We start from the raw sequence: 27,401 nt of genomic DNA on the forward strand, positions 1-27,401 counted from the left end.
GAGAAGGTGCCAGACCTCCTTGGGGTCGCCCTTTCTAAAAGCTATGCAATCCCATTCTTAGGGGTGGTGCGTGTCGACACTGCGCGCTTCTCTGTTTCTCCCCAGCTCAGTCTGTCAAGGCCTGCTTCTCGGAGGGGTCATGGAGGGGCCCTGGGGATGGAAGGTGGTGGCCCATGAATCTCTGTTGCTATGGGAACTCACGCAGGGATCAGCAAGCCGCGAAGGCAGGAGGGAGGAGAAACTGGTCATGTGGAGAAACAAGATGGCTACCACAGCCTGAAGGCTTCAGCCTGAATGGTGAGTGGGTGGGAAGAGCAGGGAGCCCCGTCTCCAAGGGGAGCAATTCATTTCTCTGAGAGGCAGCTGCCCCTTCAGCTTTCTTCAACCCAATCCCGTTTTCTGACGCAGCCTACCTCCCCCCCCTCTCTCTCCTGGGCTAGATCATTTCCCATAGCGGTGTCTTCTTAACGCTTCGTGAGCAGCAAGTGCCTTCTCTGACAACAGAGTCTCAATCATAACTTTTATTGCAGCCTTGCTGCTCTTTTTTGTTTTGTGGGTGTGTTTCGCCCGTCCACATTTGTGCGCGCCGCTGACGGGAGAGCTGCAGAGCCAATGTCCAGCCAAGTCTGCCTCAGCAGTTCCGACGTGATCTTGCGACTTGCTGCACCTTTACAATGGCCCTTACCTTGTTTGGTGAGTAAAACCTCTCTTCCTCCCCTCCCCCCCGATAAATTGAATGGGAGTTTGCGTTGCCATTTAAGAGGTGAGCGCGTCCTGGGTGCCATCTCTCTGCCTTTAGCATTCCTTATTCAGTTAGGGTGCCTAGAAAAACGAGGCTGGTCTCTTTCTCCCATTGTTTCCGTTCAAGGCATAGGCTATGGGCGTGTGCTTGTCCCTCCAGCCAGTTTCTGGGTTTTGCAGTTGATTGGCATTTTGAAGTATAAAGTTCCAGACTCTCCCGAAGATCTCTTGTTTTAACTCTCTGCTCGTGCAATAATTAGCTTTTGCTCTACAGTTTGTATGTGAAACAGTGGTAAGTGTGGGGTCCCCAAAAGAACACTTGAAATCTCTTCTTCTCCACCCCAGTCAGTTAGTCCTCTGGTTTACAAGGCACAAAGAACTGCAAAAGCATTGGTGCATAAGGGGAAAATCCAAACTCTGTTGTTTTGTGACATTTTGGTTGGCCTCATAAAGATATTGCCCTACTATGGATTTGGGAATTTCTCTCTTTTAGCCTCCCTGCGGAGTCAGAGAAAGAAGTTCTCACCATGAGAGGTTGCACTCTTTTTGCATGGAAAGCTAATTAGAAAGTAACGTATTTGCATTTCTTCTTAAAAGAAATACAATGTATATAGCAAACAATAGGTGAGCAAAAGCCATGAGCACCTTCATATAATTTACTAAGCTATTTTTAAAAAGGCTGCACATCTAAGAAATGAAATGTCTTTTAAAAAACAGTTTTCATTTGATGTTTGTTTTTACCAGCCTGCGCTGTTTCTGGTAAATAAAGTATTAAAATGGCAGAATTGGCATATTAATATATTCAAACTGATTATTAAACTTAATTGTGCACATTCCTAACTTAGCAATTAAAAACCACTTGGTTACAGTAAAGTGAAGCAAATGATAATCTTGATATTAACATATCATTTGTGGAAACAAATTTCATTACGTAAATAACTCATGGTTGCTTCTTAACTTGAGAAGTGCTTTCTACTGACTAATTTTACATAATTAGAATTTATGCCCAATGTGTTTCCACATAATGTTCTAGAGATGGTGTTTACTTCTCATATTTTGAATTAGGATTTTGCTGAGTGGCTGTTTGATACTTCTAGTAATGCAGAATTTCATAAGAAACGAAATGCTTTCTCAGGGTTTCCTTATCCTGTTATAATTGCTGCAATCTTTTTATCCCTACAATTCAGAGTGCACCTTTATTTATCTACAGAGCTTTTAAAATTATACTTCAAGTTACCTGAGTCCATACGGTTAAAATCCCAAATGGAAAATGTACTCATGTTGCAGTTCTCTATTTGGTCTTTCATTGTGAGTTGACCCTGCATCTGTGCTGATTAATAGCTGAAATGAGATTACTTATGGCTGAAGAAGTCTTATGGCATAGCTAGTGAGAGACTGCTACCCACCATCTCTTTCTTCTTCCCCTGTCCATTCCCCTGTTACTGTAACCTCTTCTCTTCTACCCAGAAGCCCAAACAGCAACTGAAGTCCCCAGCACAATGGGAATCTTGGGAAAATATTAAGAAATAGAGTGGTTCCCCATAGATTGGTTAATTCATAGTCTTTGCATCTTTGCAGAAACCAGAAGACAACTGGTATAAAAGGGTCTTATTCAAGCTTTGCAGGTGTTGTAAAACAGTGCTCAAAACTAGGAATATAGTTTTGCAACCCACCAAGTTGGGGGATTTAACATTAACAAGCAAAACACACAAAACCTAGTCACATGTTATCAACTCTTCTAAATCTTGGCAGCCATTTATTTAATCTCTAATAATAATAATTAAAAATTACACATTTTTCAGACTTCTGAGACACCTAAATGCATCTTAATGATCTCCTGCTCTTTTTGGGTATTCTACCATTACTTATAAAGCCCATTTCTTAGTAGATGCTAAAATTATTAGTGAGCTTAGCAGAAGTTGCCTCTCTCTCCTAGGACTTTGTGCCCTGTTATAGATAATTTGAAAAGAGTAGTACAGTTAAACATCAGCTGTGTTCTGTATCAGTCCTGTGACTAGCAGTGAAAAAATTAATGGAAGCATTTACTCATACAAAGAGACAAATGTAATTTTAAATGAAAAAAGTGGATAGGAGAAAAATCAACTCATTTGAAATATGGTGTTGGAGGAGAGCTTTGCTCATACCATGGATGCGAAAAAGACAAATAATTGGGTGTTAGAACAAATTAAACCAGAACTATCACTAGAAGCTAAAATGATGAAACTGAGGTTATCCCACTTTGGACACATCATGAGAAGACAGGATTCACTAGAAAAGACAATAATGCTGGGAAAAACAGAAGGAAGTAGAAAAAGAGGAAGGCCAAACAAGAGATGGATTGATTCCACAAAGGAAGCCACAGACCTGAACTTACAAGATCTGAACAGGGCAGTTCACGACAGATGCTCTTGGAGGTCGCTGATTCATAGGGTTGCCATAAGTCATAGTCGACGAAGGCACATAATAACAACAACAAAAACCTTTGGAGAAACTAATATGCAGTATCTAATGTGAGGAAAATGTGCAGACATTTTTCTGACCATGTGCTTCTTTCTTTGGCTCTCTTTCGACATTTATAACAACATGAAGATAATTGCACGAGGGAGGAGAGGGTGTCTGTGCACGTTTGCCCTGTGCTGGATCCTCAAGGCTGTCCATGTGTTGGGGTTGTGTCTGCAGTAGGGCAGCCTGCTGAATATATGTAGACCATAAGCAGGAAACCTGAGTGATCATGGGGACAGCCTACCCACTTTCAGCAGGCTGCCTCATTGCAAACACAACACATGGAGAGCCTTGAGGAGAGGGGCGGACATGGCCCTTCTCCCTCCTCTCTTCATGATTATCATTGCACGATTATTGTTGCATGGTTATGAACAACTAAAGAGGGCTACTGTGTCATGGATATATTATACACAAAAAGGGCAATCTCCAATGTTCCTCTTCTGCTAGTGCAAAAGACACGTGCTAGCGGAATGGAACTTTCCTCTCCTCTGCCCTGTGGTCTCCTGTGCACCCTAAAATCAGCTCCAGGGAGTTGAGACACCCTCTAGAAAAGATTTGTGGGTCACATGGGAAGAGGAGAGGAAATGGAAGTGCTGCACCAGCAAAACTCCACTGGCACTGCTTTGGATACAACCTTGTATTGGTTGTGGCGGGGAGAAACAAGTAACATTTAATATTCTTAGAAGTAAAAGGGAGGTATCTTTTTATCAGCTTTGGATGATTTGCCAGATGCTTCTCTATCTAGTGAAAGCAAATCCTACTAGAATTTTTCATGCCCTGGTTACATCTAGACCAGTAGTTCCCAAATTTTTTTCCCGTGGACCACCTGAAAAGTGTTGGTGGACCACTTGATGATTTTTCTACCTGCTGTAGCATATAATGTGCTGTACTAGATGCTGAATGATTTTTAGTTGTATTTAGTTCTTTTTATCTTCTATATTGTACAATATATATCTACAATATCTTCTATATTGTATTTTATTGTATTCCATAAAATTCAAACTGTAATGCAAAAACTACAGTCTAAGAAATAAGTGTATAAAAATAAGTGTACATAAAGTGTACATAAAATAAGTGTACATAAAGAAATAACAATACAATTAAGAATCAATATGATTATGAATGTTTAATGAGATGGATGTGCTGTCTCCAGCTACAAATCCACAGACATGCTGCAGACCTCCTGACTGAAGTTCAGTTTGGGAACCCCTGATCTAGACATGATTACTATAATGCACTCTAAATGGAGCTGTTTATTAATAAGGTTTGGAAGGTGCAGAATGCTTCTGCCCAGCAGCTTACTAGACATTCAGGACATATAACACTGCTCCTGTGCTAGCTGCGCTGGTTGCCGGTACATTTCCAGATTCATTTTAAAGAGCTGGTGATAACCTGGTCCCAAGCAATTTAGGGCTTTAAAGATAATTGGAAGTCCCACCTGCACCTGTATGTACTTGCCCAGGCCTTAAGCTCAGCTGTGCAGGCCCTGCTGAAGGGGCCACCACTAAGGCACCTCTGGGTGGCAGACGGAAGAGATGGGGCCTTTTCTGTGATGACTCCATCCTTAAGGAATGTCTTTTTGTGGGAAGTGTACATGGCTTCCCCTTCAAACTGTTTTTCAATGGGCCTTAAATATATGGATGTTTAAGTCTGCTTTTAGTTGAATAATGACACATGCTTACATTTTAATGTAATTTTGCTGTACTTTTAATTCTTGCTGATATCTTTGAGTTTGTATTGCAATGGAATGAGGCTATATTAGTGAGATGTGTATTTTTAAATGTTTGTTAAATTTGTAAACAGCCTTGAGAAAAGTGGTATAAAATATTAAATAATATATAAAGCCAAATACAATATAAGTAGTTGATAGTTTTTTTACTTTTGAAAGGAAAGTATTACTGAAATGTATGCATGTGTATCAACAGCAGCATTGAGGCCACTTAAAATGAAAATGTGCGGGGACAGCTGTATATAGCAAGCATTTTTTCTTAAAATAATCCATAGTTTATAGCCCTTTTCATCACACAGCTGGAAGCCTTTATTTTTCATGGTTCTGGTTTGGCAGTGTGGTGACCATTGCTGGAATTGTGTTGGCAAGCTAGTTAATTCATTTCAAGTACCCACTATACTGCTGTCGCAGAATTTTTTAATCCGGCCTTAATTCCAGAGTCAGGATAAGTACTATGCAATAAGTAAATGATATAAAACACAGATCACTAACATCATCTGCAAGATAGCCTCAGTAGGTTCAGCTGGTTTAAGTTTCACAGGACATTATTTTCATCTTAATTTTGCAATATTGTAGCAGCCTGTTTTGGTGCTGCAACTGAAGAGAGCTAATGATAGGCTACTGCCAGCTTGCTCTGTACACCAGTGATTTTTTCCAGGCTCAGTACTGTAGTGGCTGGAGGACTTTTAGATATGATAACTGTCACATTGGCACCTTAGGTTTCAAGACTGCTAATTTAAAGGAGGCAAGCAGAACTCCATGCCACTGATCAACACACACACCCCAATTCCACTCTGGACATTATTTCCCACATTATTTTTTAACTGTGTTGATGATGCGAGGGCTTTCTTTAAAAACAGTTGAGTGCACATTCACAGAAGCCATAAGCAAAACAGCAGCAACAAAAATCATCCTCCTAGAACTCATTAGACAATGCATCTTCAGGATTTTTAAGACTCAGTTGCCAATGCATCAGCCTACATAAATAATGAGAAACACTTGAGCCCTGCCCTGATGCCTACTGCCTGTGGCCTGCCAGATCTTACTGGACTACAGTGGGAGTTTTATTCCAACACTTGGAGGGTAATAGGTTCTCCATCCCTGCTGTAGAACATTGTAATTGTTCATATAATCCTTTTTTAAAAAGAGAAAACAACAGCCATGTATCTGTTAGTACAACTGAGCTCCTTGCACTTCCAACTCATCATTATGCACTTTTGTTTTCTGACTCCCCCAGAAGCCAGTTATCTACTCTTGACACAAATTTGAAAGACCTGCTTTCTGCTTCATTGTTGGTTGGGAAGATTTTATGGCTACAAAAACCAAAGAGAGAAAGGACAGATAAAGATTTAATGAAGTTCTGCCATTATTATTTTCTTTTTATCCCCCCCCCGTGTTTTTGTAACATTTTCTTAAAGAATGTTTCAGCTTCTGAATACGCTAGGTGTTGTCTTAAGGGGAAAGAAAATTTATACAAATGAAGAATTGAGTGTTGAATTTAAGGAATCTTTGCAAAGAATGGCTTTCTGCTGTCTGGAAATGGCAGGAGGGGAGAGTGCTCTTTGTACTCAAGTCCTGCTTGCAAGTTTCCCTTGGGCAACTGATTGACCACTGTGAGAACAGCATGCTGGAGTAGGTGGCCACTGGTCTGATCAAGCAGGCTCTTACGTTCTTACGTTATGTTCTTAACGTCTTTTGGGGAACCTCTGGGTTCAGAGTTTGCTCAAGACATTTTATTGCCTGGAACAGAACAGTAAATGTAGTCGCCTTCTAAGTCAAGGAGCATAGTACCTGAAGCTGGCCAAGTACTTCTCCCTGGGAGTAAAAATTCAATAATAAATAAAGTAACTAACCATTTACTGCCCTTTCATGACACTCAAAATCAGCTGTCTGAAGTTTTTGCCTAATGTTGCCTAGTGACATGGCTGGCCCATCATCTCACTTTGCTTAATGGCAGGGCTGGTCCTATCTGAATTCGAAGAACTGACTCTGGAACAATGGAGAGCCATCAGTGGCTTTGAAGAATTGTGCAGTCAATGATTTTCTGGACTGATAGTTGAAGCTTTCTATCTTTCCACCTTGTCTAACTTGAAGTGTACGTGGGGCATCTAAAGTTAGTGTATTTAGCCTCTTCAGATGGAATGGGGGTTATTTATTAAGAAAGACTTCAAAGATGCCCTTTGTCTGTACAGATACTAGGCTGGGATACAGCATAAAATTAAACAGAATCAGAAATCAAATAATACAGAATAATAAAACCATAAAATACTTCAGTAAATAATAGGAACAGATAAAACAAGTGAGCAGGCTAAATGAAACCAATTAACACCCTCAAACACTTTAAAAAGCTTGGGCAAAGAAATATGTCTTAACTTGGTGCTAAAAAGATGACTTCTGTGCCAGGTATACGTTCAAGTGGAAGGCATTCCCTTTGAGAATGGGATTTTGAAGGTTTGTACAAAAGAAAAGGGTGCGAGAAAACAGGCCACTGTGGCTAATGTTACATTTTTAAATTATTTCCTTTCGAATCGAATCCCCTCACAATCCTCAGATTGTTGGTTTTATCGCAAGTCTCCAGCATCTCCAGTTAAGGCTGGGAGAGATTTCCTGTCTGAAACTGCTGCCAGTCAGTGTAGACAATACTGAGTGAGATGGGCCAGTGAGTCTGATTCAGTATAAGGCAGCTTCCTATGTTCCTAAGTCAGAGGGAATAGAGAAGAGAGTATTCCACCTCCGCTTGACTTGAAATGCTGGTTATCACTATTTTCATTAGCAATATCCAACTCCAGCGAGACAGCTAGTATTGTACATGGTGTAACCATATATATGACTTAGCGTATGTGTGTGTGTGTACACTCTCTGAGGGCTTGGTTATGAGAACTGGTATTCCCATGAACGTTCCCAGGAGAAGTCGTGCTTCTTTGGGAACATGAACCTTGGACCATATAGTCCAAATTGGCTTAAGAAATTGAGTTTATGGCCTGGATCTCACCGAGGTGGATAAAGCTATGTTTAAGCTGTATCACTTCATACAGCCTGTAGAGGCTTGCATGGTTCATTCCATACCTAAATAAATAAATAAATAAAATCCCTACATATAGCAAACCAACATGTCAGGGAGAAAACCATGCTCATTTTCTTGGTGCAGACACAGGTTTCATTGCATCAGTAGGGACCAAAACAGATACAACACAGAAGTAGGAAGATAGGAGGCTGCCTCATACGAAGTTCAGCCAGTGGCTCCCAAGCTGCGATCTGTAAGCTTTATTCAGGTGGTCTACACCTTACCTGCAGATTTGAGTTGAAGACAGGAGACAACACATCCATCACATTAAATAGTCATACTGATTTTTAATCATTTTTTTCTTGCTTCCTGACTTAAAAACAACCCCCCCCCAATAACAGGTTACTGGTTTTGATTGGAAAACAATGCTGGGGAGAAGTGTCATTTCCTCAAATGAAATCCTCTTGAAAACTGCTGTTGGCTCCTGTAGATGAAAACCCCCCCAAAAACATTTATTGTACCTGACTCTCCCCCAATGGAGCTGACAGCAGCTTTGCATGGGGTGAGTGGAGTTTATTTTATTTATTTCTTTATTTAAAATATTTCTATCCCGCCCTTCTACCCTATAATAGGGCACTTAGGGAGGCCAACAAAAATAAAATCAAACATGTACATAATAAAATTGTAAACAGTAAAATCACAAAAACATTAAAATAAATTAAAATACATAAAATACAATTAAAATATATAAAATACAATTAAAATACATAAAATACAATATATATATATATATATATATATATACACGCACACACATATACATATATATAGGTATTGGTACAAAGGGACTGCAAAGGTAAAATTTAACGTAGAAGGCATAAAATCAGTGTCAGCTCTACCTTCAGTCCCCCGATGTTACGCTGCAGCCAACTCAGAAGGGACAGGAAGGGGGGAGGCATGAATTTCAGGCGCCTCCGCAGTCAGAAGAAGCAGAGTTGGGGATTGTTGTGTCTGAACAAGAGCGTCCGGGAGGGGGGCAGCCTGCTCTTCAGCCATTTCCCATGAGTAATGTCCTTGCCGAGGAGCTGAGCGCACCGCCCCCAGTTGATGCAGGGAACTTGCGGAAGGAAGTTTCAGAGGCAGTGCCAACTCCTCCTTTCCCAAGCAGTTCCCTGGAGGATTCCAATGAGGCACCGCCTCTTGACCTCGAGCCTGTTGCTCGGGAGCAGGTGTCTTCGGATGAGCAAGTGGAGACGCCACCCCTGTCTCCTCGTTCCCGCCGCCGCCGCAAGAAACGGACAGGGCAAAGACAGGAGTTACAAAGGAGTCAGAGATTACGTTCAAAAACATTTCCTATATAAGCCTGCTGCTCTCAGGGGGGGGGGGGTCGCTGAGTCAACTTCCTTCACACGCTTGCGAGCATGTCTAGAGTATAGTTAGGGACTTTAGTGAGTTAGCCTAGGATTTCCTATTAAGCGCAATGCTTTTGATGTATCCATTACTCTAATAAAACGAGATTTACTTGCACACACGCTCCAGCCTCATTCTTTCGGCTCTGGGCTGGACACCCCCAAAGGTTCTCCGGATCAAGATCGTTTTCAGAAGTCTCTGGAAAACCAACAGGGAGGGAGCAGAACGAACTTCTTGGGGTAGAGTATTCTAAAGCTTGGGGGCCACAGCTGAAAAAGCTCTCTCCCACATGCCTGTCAATCTAACATCTTTCTCTCTAGGCACGCAAGAGGAGACCAGAGGCAGATGATCTTAAATCTCGGGCAGGTACATATGGGCGTAAGTAGTCCCTCAGGTACATTGATCCAAGGCCGTTTAGGGCTTTAAAGGTCAGAACCAGCACTTTGAATTGGGCCCGGAAACAAATTGGGAGCCAGTGGAGTCAATAAAGCACAGGGGTAGTATGCTCCCTGCGCCGTGCTCCAGTTAATGTTCTGGCTGCTGCATTTTGAACCAACTGCAATTTCCGAACTGTTTTCAAAGGCAGCCCCACATAGAGTGCATTACAGTAATCAAGTCTCGATGTCACCAATGCATGTGTTACTGTGGCCAAGTCAACCGCCTCCAGGAACGGACGCAGCTGGTAGACCAGTTTGAGTTGGTCAAAAGCACTCCTGGCTACCGCAGCCACCTGATATTCAAGCAGCAGGGCAGGATCCAGGAGGACTCCCAAACTGCGGACCTGTTCCTTCAAGTGGAGTGCACCCCATCCAGAACAGATTGCAACCCTATCCCTGATGCAGTTTTTCCCTTGACCAGCAGTACTTCCTGGATTAAGTTTCAGTTTGTTAGCCCACATCCAGCCCTTCACAGCTTCCAGGGACCGGTTTAGGATGAGCACTCCCTCCCTGCAATCAAGTGGTAGGGAGAGATAGAGCTGAGTGTCATCAGCATATTGATGACACTGTACTCCAAATCTCCTGATGACCTCTCCCAGCGGTTTCATATAAATGTTAAAGAGCATGGGAGACAGAATGGAATCTTGCGGTACCCCATAGGCCAACGGCCAGGGGGTTGAGCAGTAGTCTCCCAGGACCACTTTCTGGGTCCTGTCAGCCAGGTCAGACCAGATCCACCATAAAACAGTGCCTCCCAATCCCATCCCAGCTAGACGGTCCAGAAGGATACCATGGTCGATCGTACCGAAGGCCGGAGAAAGGTCCAGCAGCACCAACAGGGATGCACTCCTCCTGTCTGATGCCCAGCATAGGTAATGAAGCAGGGCGACCAAGGCAGTCTCTGTCCCATGGCCAGGCCTGAAGCCTGATTGAAAAGGGTCTAAATAGTCCGATCCATCCAGGAAAACTTGGAGCTGAGCAGCCACTACCCTCTCAGTCATCTTGCCCAGAAAGGGGAGATTAGAGACTAGGCAGAAGTTGTTAGGATCCGCAGGGTCTAACGAAGGCTTTTTAAACAAAGGTCTTATCACAGCCTCCTTCAACAAAGTTGACATAGAACCTTCCCTTAGGGAGGTGTTAGTTCAATATGCCAACCAGGCAGCCACTCCCCCTCTGGCAGATTTGATTAACCAGGATGGGCAAGGGTCCAGAGAACAAGTAGTGGCCCTTGATTCTCCCAGAATCCTGTCCACATCCTAAGATTTACAAGCTGAAAAGTATCCATAGAAAAATGACAAGAGGAAGCTTTGGGGACATCTGTCACAACTGTAGTTAACGAGGAGTCCAAGTCAGTCGGAGTGCAAGCAATTTTATCTGCAAAGTGCCTCGCAAACATGTCACATTGAGCGACTGAGGGCTCAGAGTCTAATGTAGGGCCAGAGCCCCAAAGACCCCGGACCACCCGGAAAAGCATCGTCGGACGACACGGTAGATGCAATGGTGACAGAGAAGTGCCCTTCCTTTGCTGCCATCGCTGCCACATGATAGGCTTGAAAATGGGCTGTAGCCTGTGTTTGATCGGAAGCGGACTGAGTTTTTCTCCATCGTCGTTCTAGCCGTCATCCCTGCCGTTTCATCAGGCCCAAGGTTTGAGTAAACCAAGGTGTATTACGGGCCTTCCCTGGTGGGAGAGGGCGCTTTGGAGCAATAGTGTCCACCGCCCAGGTCACCTCTGTATTCCAAAAATTGACCAGGGCTTTGGCAGTATCACTAGCCATGCTGGGAATATCCCCCAGGCCCAGAGCATTCAGGAAGCCTTAGATTGAGAATCGGTGCATGGGCAGAGGGTTAACAGCCTAATTCCCAAAACTGCTGCTACTATCAGCATTGCTGTGATCCCATGGCTGCTTTGAAGTTTAAAAAGGAATCTAGGAGATTCCAACATAGATATTTCATGCCATGTCTGCTTTTGCCCTCTGCTAGGGGCTATGACATGTTATGCTTTGAACTTGCAGAGAGTAAAATGCTTCAGAAAGGGGGTGACTTGAAGCAGAGAGATGGTTGGCAAGGAACACATTCTGTACCCTCTAACTCCCCCCCCATTTCCTTGTTCTAAATTACCTCCTGAAACAGCATTCACTTTTAAAAAGACAGTAAGAGAAGTGTTAAGAGTACTGTTGCATGCGCTAGCACATAATATGTAGTTTGTCCCTAAGTAGCACTGTACCTTTTCAAGCATTTTCACCTGTGCTCTTAACAATAGAACCATTTTAGATTTGCAAATACATTTTTATAGGAAGTGTTAATACAATACTAAAGGGAAAGGCATGACACTACAGAAGTAAAAAGACCACTAAAAAAAGATTTTAGCTTATATGAGCAACATTTTTGCTTATGCAGAGAATATGCAATCTTGTGTGGATTAACACATTGAGCAGAATGGGAAGGGAGTAGGTGGTAGAATTTTGAAGTAATAAATCTTAGCATAGGAATAGTAAACTCATTCTTTGAGTGTTAATCCTTATGTATCCCAAGTGGCATTGATATGCAAGAAAGTGGTATCAGAAAGGTTTGCAGAAATACTTCTTTTAAAAAAAAATTAAAACAGGAGAAATATGGGGAACGGGAGCTTAAAACAATTCAGTGAGAACTGAACATTCTTGGATGGCACAAAATACTGACTGCAAGCTAGGCGGATAGAAATACAAGGAATAGCATGGAAAAGACATGGCTGTGTAGCTAGAACCTTGAACAGGAGGACTCCATAACGCAATGTTTTTGTTGCAATTATCACTTGTACTACATAAGATTCTCAGGTAGGGCATCACATATTTCTAATGTTCCTTGCATTTCAGAAAAAAATTACTGACAAGGGCCCAATGCACTATATATTTAAAGCAGTATTGTGCCACTTTAAAGAGTAATGGTTTCCCTCAAATTCTGAACATTGTAGTTTAAGGGTGCTGGACCCTGAGTCCCCTCATAGACCTACCGTTCTCAAAGTGATGTAACAGCTAATTGCTGTTCCCAGGGAACTCTGGAAATTGTAGCTCTGTGAGGGAAATAGGGTTCTCCTAACAACTCTCAGCATCCTTAACAAACTACAGTTCCCAGGGTGCTTTGGGAAAGCCATGACTCTTTAGAGTGGTATGATACTTCTTTAAATGTATAGTGCAGAGGGCCAAGTAGAAAACTAGCACAATCAACATAGAGCCGGCAACCATTGTCCTTGTTATGCTTGTTTTCTACTTGCAGGAAGTTTTTTAATGCAAGGGAGGACTAAAAATGTTCTCACCTATCTGCAACCACCTACCTTCCTCAGGATTTTGCTGCATTTGTAGACAGGCCAAACTCATAAATTAATTTAAAGGTCTAACAAGGTTATTGTATATTTATGTGATGAAGTCCTAATATGGTAGAGTGAACTGTACCATTTCATGCTGCAGGGGATGGATGCTATTTTTGAAAATTCCCCCATGTAAAGGAACACCCATAAATAGAAGACTAGCACGTGAAAGCAACTTTAGCTCAGTATGCTTGCTTCCCTGATGCTTGCAAGGAGTGATTTATTTTATTTTACTTTACATAGGGGAGCAAAAGAACATTAAAAAAATGTAACCCTGCACCTGTAGTCTGAGATAACTCATCCTGTTCTTCTACCACAGGATTCTACCATCTCATTTTGCACTGACTTGTTTAAGTGAGCAGTAAAAGTTTTATTTGTTCGAGTAGCTTGGTATTGCTTTGTCCCTTTCAGCAGATGCTAGGAATGGGCAACAAAAAACAACAAATTTACCATCATTATTTGTGAATAATGAGGTTACATGATAGAAGCACTGTGCCCTTAATGTGCATACTTGATCTCTCTATTATACACATCCATTTTGGTTTGAAAAACCTACAAGACCATTTTGACTGTGCGCGGTGATAGTACAAAAGATGGTACAAATGCTTCACTACATCTTTTATCAAAATTCCAATGCTAGGAATTACTAATTATAATTAGAATTCTATATCGATAATAATAGAAATTATTAGTTAGACTAGACATGGCCAGTTTCTGTAATCTTGGTGACCACTCTGTTCCCTAAAAAATAGCCCATGGATCTGGAAGTGTATTTTGTTTCACAAATTCACTTCCATTCAAGTAGCCACTCCATAATAAAGCTGCTGTTAGCTAGTAATAAAATCTTCACAGTTTTGCAGCACATGCCTTTTTTACAGGTATATGCGTGTTCTGATTACATACATTTCTCTTTTTTATTTTGTATGCAACATGTAATGTTAAGCTGTGGAGTATTGCTATTTCTTACAATTTCTTTTGTCTTTTTAAGTGAAACTGTAAGCAACTTTTTTTAAAAAAAAAAAGTGGCATGACTGTCAGAAATTCTGAACTATCAGTTAAAACTGTCTTGTGAACCAGCCACCAGATGGCCATCGCTAACCAGGCTATGTCAAAATGTACGTAGCTGCGCTTTTAAAACCAGTACATGCACAATTTTAATTTTTTTTAGGTAATAAAAATATGAGCGCATTACAGGTAAATCAAGAAATCCTCTCCGCCACCCCGCCCCCTGCTCTGGGCTGTAGATTTGTACCATTGAAAAGTATTTCTGGCCTTGAGAATCAAATGGCTCTTTTCTCCTGGTGCGGTGAAAACTCTTTATCTAATTTGAAAAATCTAATGAAGCAAATAAAGACAGTAACCTTGAAAGAAACTTTTTTTCTTTTCCTTTTTTTGCTGGCAGTGCATTCTCTTGACTAAAATTGAAGAGGGAGCCTGCTTGGAAGCTCAGGAAACAAAATGGACTTGTTAGCTGGGAAATTGGTTTCAGCAGATAAAATAATTTGGGGACCTGGAAGCTGAAGTTCATATCTGATGATGAAAAATTTCAGTACCGCTTGATCAATTTAGTGCCTGGCAAAAGTTGTGAATACAGTTGCTGAGGTCAGGATAATGTAGCACTAAGAATATTGGAGAACATGCTAATCCCTCTCCTTGCCTGCAGTTTATCTCTCTACCATTGAAGCTGTCTCCTGATGTCATCTTTCCTTCACCCAGCATTTGATACTAGAAATGAGCCTACAGAGAGACAAATGCCTGTGTGGATGTCTGGGATGAGGGAAGATTTCAGGACCACTTGACTTCCCACTTTATACTGTATATGGGCAGACTCACATTTATTCCGCCATGTCTAGTATGACCCTTACTTGCGCTGAGCACATCAGCTGTGTTAGAAACTACAGAAGCCTCAATTGAAGCCTCAAGTGCTCAGCATTTTGAGTTAACCCATCACCCCTAGATGCTATGTGGGCTTTCTTAAGAGTTGAGAATCTGAAGACATGTGCACAGACAGAGCTTCTTTGTACACCACGCTACTGAGGTCATAGCTTGCTAAATCCACATACTGAAATCACCAACTGTGTTGGTGATACCTGAAGGGAGATTCTTTGTTTGCTTCTCTGACAAAAATGTTTCTGTGTAACCGGAGCTCTTTTGCACAAGCCACAGTTCTAACCTGCAAGAGATTCAGTCTTAAAGTGGTAAAGGAAGAAACAAGCTGCACATTAGACTGAACAACTAAACTCACCATATTCCAGGAACACTCCCTTTTCCTCCCTTTTTAATTTAAAAAAAATCCTTTTATGTAACACTGGACCAAATTAAATGCACTGTTAAATGTGGCATTTAATGTGCAAGGTTTTTAAAAATATAACTATAATCAGCTGGGGGGGGTTGATGATTATAAGACTTCCAACAGGCATGGGGGTTAGCCCTTTCCTCCCATGCTGCGATCCTGCGAAAAATTGCTATTTGAATTATTAGGAAATTACTTATTGGTGCACATTAGGAATTTCCACCCAAAGCAAATAGCTGCTTCAGAATCATGTGAAGAGTTCAGACTGAATCTGGTCACCTACCAGGGTCATATTAGCAGTGGTGGCTTTTTTAAAAAAATTGAAAGAGTCTGACATAATTAGGTTAGGGCAAGGTTCTATATGTAGGCTAAGGCTTTGTTGGAATTTGAGAGGCCAGCTACATGTAACTGTAGCCCAACATACTATTTTGATGATAAAAAGCTGCTTCTAGAGAAGGTGACTGAGAGCAGGAAGGGAATCATTAACCTTTTGCCTACCATCCAGTTCTTTTTTCCAGATTGCCCCAAGGGACTCTCCTCCCTCTCTACCCAACCCTGATTTCAGATATACTTGCCCTAAAATTTAACCTGTGGTTTGGTCTTGAGGGGGAAAAAGGAAGAGTCTTTTTTGGACATATGGCATGTTGAGAATAGTGTTGGTTGTGCTATACGTTGAGTCTTTTGCATTTTAGATACTGCTAGCAGATGCATAGGAGGTGTGTGTGTGTGTTTAAAATCATGTAATTAGATGCAGTGATCACTGCTGAGAACAGGTGTTGTGTAGATCATGCCTGCACCATATGTAGCTCTTGAGCACATCAGCTGTGTATTAGAAACTACATAAATGGGGAAGGGAGCAATTATTGCCTGGCAGGCTGCAATACATACATACTCATTGTTGAGTATGTCACACTTGTCCTGTTTGAACTGCACAGGGTTTTATGCAGACTTAGGAAAATATGAAACAAAAGTCAAATGCACCTATATGGTTGGTGTATATATCTATGTGTGTGTGTGTGTGTGTGTATGTATGTATCCTATTACCACTGTCACCCTGTACAAAAGCAGACTGAAACTGTTGTGTCCCACGTTAGTCTTAGATCCTCCAGGCATTATTGGAGGATGCACTGTCATCAGTGCAGACTGTCTGAGAAGTGGCGCACTGTGGCATTAGTGTATTAGTACAGTACACTCCTCTATAGAAAAGACAATAATGCTGGGAAAAGCAGAAGGGAGTAGAAAAAGAGGAAGGCCAAACAAGCGATGGATTGATTCCATAAAGGAAGCCACAGACCTGAACTTACAAGATCTGAGCAGGGCAGTTCATGACAGATGCTCTTGGAGGTCGCTGATTCATAGGGTCGCCATAAGTTGTAATCGACTTGAAGGCACATAACAACAACAACACTCCTCTATAACAAAATGCTTTCATAAAAAACAAACTCAAAATGCCATGCTAAAATCCCGTATCTTCAGGACTCTGGAATTAAAGCTCAAAAACCATCTTGGAAATGGACTGCCTTCAAGTTGATCCCGACTTATGGCGACCCTATGAATAGGGTTTTCATGGTAAGCAGTATTCAGAGGGGGTTCTACCATTGCCTCCCTCTGAGACTAGTCCTCCCCAGCTGGCCACAGCTGCACAAGCCAGCCCCTTCCTTGTCCTCAACTGCTGGGGGGCAACTGGGCTCCTTGGGACTATGCAGCTTGCCCACGGCTGCACAGGTGACAGGGCACGTAACCCCTGAGCCACTCACTGTGGGGGTGATCTTTAGCTGGCTCTTGACACCCAGGAGACACAAGTGGGGATTTGAACTCACAGACTCTGGACTCCCAGCCAGGCTCTCCTCCCCACTGTGCTATACCAGCTGTGTCAAATATGTACATACTCCTAAGAAAATACACTCTAGTAAACCTTCTGAAGCTAACTTTCTAAAATCTTTGCACAATTTCCTGCTTCTCAGTATAACAGTGACATTTATTATGCAGCTGCTCCACCTTGTGGCCAATGAACCTGTACTGTAGAGAAATGGAGAAAGGAGCTGGAATTCTTGAATTATTGGGGAGACAAAATACTTGTATCCCACATCGTATACATTAATTTGGTCTATATTTCCTGAATATTGCACTATGTATGGCTTTTAGAGATTGTGTAAGACAGCTGAATGCTGTGATTTTTGGAAATAGCCATCATTAGCCTTGTGGTGAACTGTTGATTTAAATAGCTTCTCCATAGGACTCAATTTTAATGATTTAAATCGCAGTTTAAATCACTGTTTGTTGTTTGTTTGTCCGTCCGTCCATCCCGCCCTTCCTCCCAGTAGGAGCCCAGGACGGCAAACAAAATCATTAAAAACACTATAAAATATCATAAAAACAGACTTTAAAATATATTGCAACAAAACAACTGGCTGAAGAACTCTCAGAACCGCTGTCTATTATCTTTGCGAAATCATGGAGGACTGGTGAAGTGCCGGATGACTGGAGCTAATGTCGTCCCTATCTTCATAAAGGGCAAGAAGGAGGAACCGGGGAACTACAGACCAGTCAGCCTAACATCAATCCCTGGAAAAACTCTGGAGCAGATTATAAAGCAGTCAATCTGTAAGCACATTGAAAGCAATGCAGTGATTACTAGGAGCCAACATGGATTTATGAAGAACAAATCCTGCCAAACTAGTCTTATCTCATTTTTTGATCAGGTAACCTCCCTTGTAGACTGTGGGAATGCTGTGGACATAATATATCTCGACTTCAGCAAAGCTTTTGACAAAGTGCCCCATGATATTCTGATTAGCAAGCTAGCTAAATGTGGGCTGGATGGAACAACTATCAGGTGGATCCACAGTTGGCTCCATAATCGTACTCAAAGAGTGATTGTCAATGGTTCCTTCTCAAAGTGGGGAGAAGTAACAAGTGGGGTACCACAGGGCTCAATCCTGGGCCCAGTGCTCTTCAACATTTTTATTAACAACTTGGATGAGGAGGTACAGAGCATGCTTATCAAATTTGCAGATGACACAAAATTTGGAGGCATAGCTAATACTGTGGAAGACAGAAACAAAATTCAAAGGGACCTTGATAGGCTGGAGCACTGGGCTGAAAACAACAGAATGAAATTCAACAGGGATAAATGCAAAGTTCTACACTTAGGAAAAAGAAACCAAATGCACAGTTATAAGATGGAGGATACTTGGCTCAGCAATACAACATGTGAGAAGGATCTTGGAATTGTCATTGATCACAAGCTGAATATGAGCCAACAGTTTGATATGGCTGCAAAAAAGGCAAATGCTATATTAGGCTGCATTAACAGAAGTATAGTTTCCAAATTGCGTGAAGTACTAGGTCCTCTATTCAGCACTGGTTAGGCCTCATCTTGAATACTGCATCCAGTTCTGGTCTCCGCACTTCAAGAAGGATGCAGACAAACTGGAACAGATTTGGAGGAGGGGAGCAAGGATGATCAGGGGACTGCAAACAAAGCCCTATGAGGAGAGACTGACAGAACTGGGCATGTTTAGCCTGGAGAAGAGAAGACTGAGGGGAGATATGATAGCACTCTTCAAGTACATGAAAGGTTGTCACATAGAGGAGGGCCGCAATCTCTTCTCGATCGTCCCAGAGTGCAGGACATGGAATAATGGGCTCAAGTTGCAGGAAGCCAGATTTCGACTGGACATCAGGAAAAACTTCCTAACTGTTAGAGCCATGCGACAATGGAACCAATTACCTGGAGAGGTAGCGGGCTCTCCTACACAGGAGGTATTCAAGAGGCAGCTGGACAGTCATCTGTCAGGAATGCTTTAATTTGGATTCCTGCATTGAGCAGGGGGTTGGACTTGATGGCCTTATAGGCCCCTTCCAACTCTACTATTCTATGATTCTATGAAAACATCTTTAAAACCATCTTTTTTAAAAGCTTTAAAAACTTTTTAAAAAGTAATTCTAGCACAGACTGGAATAAGGTCTCTACTTAAAAGGCTTGTTGAAAGAGGAAAGTCTAGTGAGGAAGATTTTATTTAATCATTATTTTTTAGTAGAAGTACATTATCGTTTAATAACTTTTATACATATTCAGAGATACAAGTTTTATTAAAGGTAGGTACACTCACTAAACAATTATTTGGAATTGTTTTCAGATTAATTTTAATTTAAAAATGGGAATATACTTTCATTATTTTAGTACTAAAGTAGAATGAACCTGTGAAGTCATTCCGGAGATGAACCAGCTCCAATGGTTCAATTAATTATGATATTTTTGTCATGATGTGCCAGAATCGCCACCACCAAACAGGCCTTTAAGAACATAAGAAGGGCCTGCTGGATCAGGCCAGTGGCCCATCTAGTCCAGCATCCTGTTCTCACAGTGGCCAACCAGGTGCCCGGGGGAAGCCCACAAGCAGGACCCGAGTGCAAGAACACTCTCCCCTCCTGAGGCTTCCGGCAACTGATTTTCAGAAGCATGCTGCCTCTGACTAGGGTGGCAGAGCACAGCCATCACGGCTAGTAGCCATTGATAGCCCTGTCCTCCATGAATTTGTCTAATCTTCTTTTAAAGCCGTCCAAGCTGGTGGCCATTACTGCATCTTGTGGGAGCAAATTCTATAGTTTAACTATGCGCTGAGTAAAGAAGTACTTCCTTTTGTCTGTCCTGAATCTTCCAACATTCAGCTTCTTTGAATGTCCATGAGTTCTAGTATTATGAGAGAGGGAGAAGAACTTTTCTCTATCCACTTTCTCAATGCCATGCATAATTTTATACACTTCTATCATGTCTCCTCTGACCCGCCTTTTCTCTAAACTAAAAAGCCCCAAATGCTGCAACCTTTCCTCGTAAGGGAGTCGCTCCATCCCCTTGATCATTCTGGTTCCCTCTTCTGAACCTTTTCCAACTCTATAATATCCTTTTTGAGATGAGGCGACCAGAACTGTACACAGTATTCCAAATGCGGCCGCACCCATAGATTTATACAACGGCATTATGATATCGGCTGTTTTATTTTCAATACCTTTCCTAATTATCGCTAGCATGGAATTTGCCTTTTTCACAGCTGCCGCACACTGGGTCGACATTTTCATCATGCTGTCCACTACAACCCCGAGGTCTCTCTCCTGGTCGGTCACCGCCAGTTCAGACCCCATGAGCGTATATGTGAAATTAAGATTTTTTGCTCCAATATGCATAATTTTACACTTGTTTATATTGAATTGCATTTGCCATTTTCCCGCCCATTCACTCAGTTTGGAGAGATCTTTTTGGAGCTCTTCGCAATCCCTTTTTGTTTTAACAACCCTGAACAATTTAGTGTCGTCAGCAAACTTGGCCACTTCACTGCTCACTCCTAATTCTAGGTCATTAATGAACAAGTTGAAAAGTACAGGTCCCAATACCGATCCTTGAGGGACTCCACTTTCTACAGCCCTCCATTGGGAGAACTGTCCGTTTATTCCTACTCTCTGCTTTCTGCTTCTTAACCAATTCCTTATCCACAAGAGGACCTCTCCTCTTATTCCATGACTGCTAAGCTTCCTCAGAAGTCTTTGGTGAGGTACCTTGTCAAACGCTTTTTGAAAGTCTAAGTACACTATGTCCACTGGATCACCTCTATCTATATGCTTGTTGACACTCTCAAAGAATTCTAATAGGTTACTGAGACAGGACTTTCCCTTGCAGAAGCCATGCTGGCTCTGCTTCAGCAAGGCTTGTTCTTCTATGTGCTTAGTTAATCTAGCTTTAATAATACTTTCTACCAGTTTTCCAGGGACAGAAGTTAAGCTAACTGGCCTGTAATTTCCGGGATCCCCTCTGGATCCCTTTTTGAATGTTGGCGTTACATTTGCCACTTTCCAGTCCTCAGGCACGGAGGAGGACCCAAGGGACAAGTTACATATTTTAGTTAGCAGATCAGCAATTTCACATTTGAGTTCTTTGAGAACTCTCGGGTGGATGCCATCCAGGCCCGGTGATTTGTCAGTTTTTATATTGTCCATTAAGCCTAGAACTTCCTCTCTCGTTACCACTATTTGTCTCAGTTCCTCAGAATCCCTTCCTGCAAATGTTAGTTCAGGTTCAGGGATCTGCCCTATATCTTCCACTGTGAAGACAGATGCAGAGAATTCATTTAGCTTCTCTGCAATCTCCTTATCGTTCTTTAGTACACCTTTGACTCCCTTATCTTCCAAGGGTCCAATCGCCTCCCTAGATGGTCTCCTGCTTTGAATGTATTTATAGAATTTTTTGTTGTTGGTTTTTATGTTCTTAGCAATGTGCTCCTCAAATTCTTTTTTAGCATCCTTTATTGTCTTCTTGCATTTCTTTTGCCAGAGTTTGTGTTCTTTTTTATTTTCTTCATTTGGACAAGACTTCCATTTTCTGAAGGAAGACTTTTTGCCTCTAAGAGCTTCCTTGACTTTGCTCGTTAACCATGCTGGTATCTTCTTGGCCCTGGCGGTACCTTTTCTGATCTGTGGTATGCACTGCAGTTGAGCTTCTAATATAGTGTTTTTAAACAACTTCCAAGCATTTTCGAGTGATGTGACCCTCTGGACTTTGTTTTTCAGCTTTCTTTTTACCAATCCCCTAATTTTTGTGAAGTTTCCTCTTTTGAAGTCAAATTTTACCGTGTTGGATTTTCTTGGCAATTGGCCATTTACATGTATGTTTAATTTAATAGCACTGTGGTCACTGCTCCCAATCGGTTCAACAACACTTACATCTTGCACCAGGTCCCGGTCCCCACTGAGGATTAAGTCCAGGGTTGCCGTCCCTCTGGTCGGTTCCATGACCAACTGGTCTAGGGAATAGTCATTTAGAATATCTAGAAACTTTGCTTCTTTGTCATGACTGGAACACATATGCGGCCAGTCTGTGTCCGGGTAGTTGAAGTCACCCATTACTACCACATTTCCTAGTTTGGATGCTTCCTCAATTTCATATCTCATCTCAAGGTCTCCCTGAGCATTTTGATCAGGGGGACGATAGATCGTTCCCAGTATTAAGTCCCTCCTGGGGCATGGTATCACCACCCACAACGATTCTGTGGAGGCGTCTGCCTCTTTTGGGGTTTCGAGCTTGCTGGATTCAATGCCTTCTTTCACGTATAGAGCGACTCCGCCACCAATACGTCCTTCCCTGTCCTTCCGATATAGTTTATATCCAGGGATAACCGTATCCCACTGGTTTTCTCCATTCCACCAGGTCTCCGTTATGCTCACTATATCAATGCTCTCCTCTAAGACGAAGCACTCCAGTTCTCCCATCTTGGTTCGGAGGCTCCTAGCATTAGCGTACAGGCACTTGTAAGCAGTGTCTCTCTTCAAGTGTCTTTGGCACTTGTGGTTTGGCCTGTGGTAATTTTGCTCTTCTGAATTTATATCCTGTGCCCCTGCTCTCACAATGCCTACTTCTAGGCCTACTCCTTTTAAAATTTCATCATTTCTTTGGTTTTTATCCCAGGGGGGAGGTTTATTCCGAACCGGACCTTTCTCAGCTCCTGTCGGGTTTCCCCCCTCAGTCAGTTTAAAAGCTGCTCTGCTACCTTTTTAATTTTAAGTGCCAGCAGTCTGGTTCCATTCTGGTTCAAGTGGAGCCCGTCCCTTTTGTACAGGCCCGGCTTGTCCCAAAATGTTCCCCAGTGCCTAACAAATGTAAACCCTTCCATCCGACACCATCGTCTCATCCACGCATTGAGACTGCAAAGCTGGGCCTGTCTGGCTGGTCCTGCGCGTGGAACCGGTAGCATTTCAGAGAAAGCCACCTTGGAGGTTCTGGCTTTCAGCATCCTACCTAGCAACCTAAATTTTGCTTCCAGGACCTCACGGCTGCATTTCCCCATGTCGTTGGTGCCAACGTGCACCACGACCACTGACTCCTCCCCAGCACTGTCTACCAAACTATCTAAACGACGGGCGATATCCGCAACCTTTGCACCAGGCAGGCAAAACACCTTGCGGTCTACACGCCCATCACACACCCCACTGTCTATGTTCCTAATGATCGAATCACCCACTACAAGGATCCCTCCACCCCCTGGAGATATATCCTTGGCACGAGAGGATAGCTGCTCATCCCCCAAGGAATGGGTCCCTTCTAAGGGATCGTTTCCCTCTTCCTCAGCTGGATGCTCTCCTTCCCCGAGACCATCGTTCTCCATGATAGCAGGAGAGCTATCATCGCTGGAGTGGGACACAGCTATAACGTCCCTGAAGGCCTCCTCCACACACCTCTGTGCCTCTCTCAGCTTCTCCAGGTCTGCCACCTTGGCCTCAAGGAAATGAAGTCGTTCCCGGAGAGCCAGGAGCTCATTGCACCGAGAGCACACCCACGACCGCTGTCCAACAGGCAGATAGTCGTACATGCTGCAGGCTGTGCAAAACACTGGAAAGCCCCCACATGCCTACTGGCTTCTTACCTGCATAGTTTTGTTTGAGGTTTATTACGTCAATAGGTTGGAGACTGTGGTTTAGTTGAGGTCAGGGAACAGAAGGGCAGAGTGGGGGGCCCTGGCCTCCTCGCCCTGCTGCCGAACTCGCTCTGCTGCTTAACTCGCCTTGACGCTTTGTCAGCTGGGGCCTTGACGCTTTGTCAGTTGGGGCTCCCTCTAGCTCGTGGAGCAGGCTCCCTCACTAGGTGCTCTGACTTTATATGTGTGGCTGGTTCCTCCCAGCTACTGCTGCCAGCCAATTGTGTGTTACTTGAGGCTGATGGCTCAACTTTAAATTGTACTAACAAGATTGTTTATTCTTCTGGTAGTTTTCTTCTTCAACAAATAACATTAACAAAACATGCACATGGAATTTGGAATGGTGAACTATTTGTTTTTAGATAAATGTAATGTTCTTTTAAAAATATAATTTAGGCAATTCAGCCAAGTCAACACGAGAAAATATTGGGTGGTACAGTTAACTTAGTCTTCTTGTTCAGCTCTGTCTTCCTTGTTCATTGTCTTGAAAAGAAATACATGCTTTCCTGCTTTTTCAGTTTTGATTTAGAATGAATTAGCCCAAGGGAAGAAAAATTCTCTCTTCACATGCAGAAGAGGCTACTGCTGTTAAGAGCTGGATTATCGCTTCAGTTGTCTCCTCCTTATTCAGATCTACTCCACGTCCCCAAATTCTCTCTTCATTGACTTTCTCTATCTTTGAGGCAAGGCCAAGAGAGATAGAGACAGAGAGTGAGCATTTCATGTACACCACCTGCAGAGTAGGACTGATCGGGTTATCTCCCATCTCCATAAACTGCTGTTAACATATTCATAGAATATAATTAGTGTTCATGGTGATATCTTTGACCTAGACCCTTTTTTTTACTAATTGGTCTAAGAACATTTTGAAATCCATTTTAAATTTAAAAAATCTGGTTTAAAGATTTTAAAATGATTTTTTTTTTAAAATGCACTGATTTTTATCAACCCTGGTGTTGAATGTGCAATTTTTTATAGTAGAGAATACCCCTCCATGATTTAACTGAACTTGATCCTTGTACTGTATGGGGTGCTGTATGCATATCCCTAAACATTAGAAACATGTGACCAGGGAAATGCCATAGCCCAGTGATAGAGTGCATACTTTACATACCGAAAGTTCCAGATTTAATCCTTGGTTTCTCCAGGTAGTGCCAAGATAGAGTCCCCACTGCAGCCCTGAAGAGCTGATATTCCCAGCATTGCAGGCAGTACTGGCTTGGTGTATGGTAGCTTCCACTTAAGTGACATTCTTGAAGGATCCAGATGGCATTTGCCTTTGTGTGAATTGTGTGAGGCCCACTCATCATCATGGGGGGTCGGATATGTGAATAAAGCTTCTGTACATCTCATCGAAACTTAATTGTATCCTAAGGATTCAGTTCCTCTTTCAGTCAAAGCCCCCAGGATTTTAAAATCTGGGCTCTTGCCTTTTAAAACTTAGCACTATACACAGCACACTGTGACCATGTTGAGTGCATGAGAACCATGTTGCCCCCAGGGAGCTGAAGTTGATAAATGAGCGGATAATCAAGTTCTTGTGCTATGTCTGTTTTAAATATGGAGATGCTGTGGGCAAAGTAGCTCATGTGTGTCGAGCCATAAATTCCAGAGAGGTATTTTGTGCTAGTTTTATAAAGCTTTTAATGGGAATTCCTGAAAAATGCCATTAGGATTCCATCACACCAGAAGGTTTCAACATGCTTGCTTCATTAAATGAGTCTTCCTTTCCATTTGACCTTTGGAATGCTGCACATAGTAAGGCTACTTTGTATATTCGTGTTATATGAAATTGGCTTGCATGTTGTAATGTAGCCAGGGAAGCCGGCAAAGATATTGAAACCATTGCAGTCTTACGCCTTTTTACTCTATTTATTTATTTATTTATTTATTATATTTCTATACCGCCCCATAGCCAAAGCTCTCTGGGCGGTTCACAACAAGCAAGACAGCAAAATACAATTAAAACCACTTATAGAACAATTTAAACATACTAAAATACAAATGTACTAGCATACTAAGATGCTAAAATAAGTTGAGATGTTAAAATGTTAAGATTAAAATTATTAAATTATTGAATTTATTAAAATGCCTGGGAGAAAAGCTGTTTTTAATTTTTATTAGTTGTTTGTATTATATTTTGTACATTGCCTCTAAGGCTAAGGAAGTGGCTGCCACGGTGCACTCTGCCTTGACCAGACTAATGAGCACATGTTCTGGAGCTGTCTCTTTTAAGACTTGGTTCCCAGTGTGGGCATGGTATGGCCGTGTGGATGCATAAGGGGCAGCCATTTTTTTTTTAAAAAAAAGTTTTCTGAATCATTTTTTAAAAGCAACAGTTTGTGCTAGGGCACTTATTTATTTCAACATGACTTGAAAAAATGTTCAAAAATAAAGTGGACATCTTTTAATGGGGGAGGGGGAAAGTTGGAACTTTTTTAAAATTAGTTTTTCAAAAATTGCCTTGTATTGTCTTTCAGGAGTGTGGAATCTCTAGACTACAGTCCAAATTTGGCTGCCAGGCTGTTTCAGGGAAGCCATGCCCACCTGTTCTACACATGTCATATATGACATTTGGGGTGGGGCAGGTAAGGGTGGGGCATAGCCAACAGAGACTTTGCCGTCACTTTGCGCTACACAAAAGTGCTGAACACAGGGCTTTTAAGGTGCTTTCTGCAGTGTTTTCCAAATGCCCAACAACCAGCTGGTTGTCAGGCATTTGGGAAGCACTGCACAAAATGCTTTGCAAAGCTTGCTGAGCCCTGAGTTATGCATTGCTTCCCAAATGCTTGACAATTAGCTAGTTGTTGGGTGTTTGGGAATGCTGGAAACGGCTGAGCAAGCCCTTTGGACTATCTCCTCCAACCCTGTGGGCCAGCTGTGACAGTATGAGTCACCTGATGTAATTATGACATCATCTGACCAACAGAATGATGACTGTCAGAAGTTGACCAATGGGGCTGGGGAGAGATAAAGATCTGGCCTGCTAGGACAAAAAGGTTTCCCACCCTGATTTAAGTGCTGTTGCGTGGATATTTTAATATTATTTAAAATGGGCAAAAAGCATTTTTGTGCCATTTAAGATTGATTAAAAGTAATGGGATGTCAAAATGGTGCTAGTAGGAAAGGTGATAGTGAATGTGTGCTGAGTAGCAGTAGGTTCACCTGCCTTGTGTGTCACTGTACACATCAAAACTGGGGGGTATATCCGACGCTGCTGTTTCACTTGAGCAGCAGACTTATACTTGTGCAATAGAACTTCCCCTTCTTTTTCTCTCCCTTGCAGCACCTACACCAACACACTTTGAAATATTCTCCAGAGGATTGGGGGACCCTCCAGAGCTGATTTTGGGGGGGGGTGTAAGGAGAGAAAGAGGAAGTCCCACCATGCAAGCAGATCGTCATCTGCACAGCATTGGGTACAACTCTGTGCCTCTAGGAAAAGATTGAAGAGTTGCACTAAATACCATTCAT

At 42.3% G+C, this 27,401-nt stretch overlaps 1 protein-coding gene across 4 annotated transcripts in view; it reads left to right on the forward strand.

The window, feature by feature from the left end:
• Positions 1-201: 201 nt before the first annotated feature.
• Positions 202-27,401, forward strand: part of CHN1 (chimerin 1) — a 157,447-nt gene continuing 130,247 nt past the window's right edge. The window contains exons 1-3 of one of the 4 annotated variants that reach the window (XM_061608424.1): positions 202-297; positions 531-693; positions 9,707-9,764. In XM_061608424.1, coding sequence (XP_061464408.1) covers positions 613-693; positions 9,707-9,764 — 139 coding nt within the window. In that variant the 5' untranslated portion in view covers positions 202-297; positions 531-612. Of the gene's footprint in view, positions 694-9,706; positions 9,765-27,401 lie in introns of all 4 variants that reach the window. The other 3 variants (XM_061608423.1, XM_061608425.1, XM_061608422.1) reach the window with 3 other exon arrangements.

Source organism: Rhineura floridana, chromosome 2 (assembly GCF_030035675.1).
Source record: "Rhineura floridana isolate rRhiFlo1 chromosome 2, rRhiFlo1.hap2, whole genome shotgun sequence".
In the NCBI taxonomy this organism is placed as follows: Eukaryota; Metazoa; Chordata; class Lepidosauria; order Squamata; family Rhineuridae; genus Rhineura; species Rhineura floridana.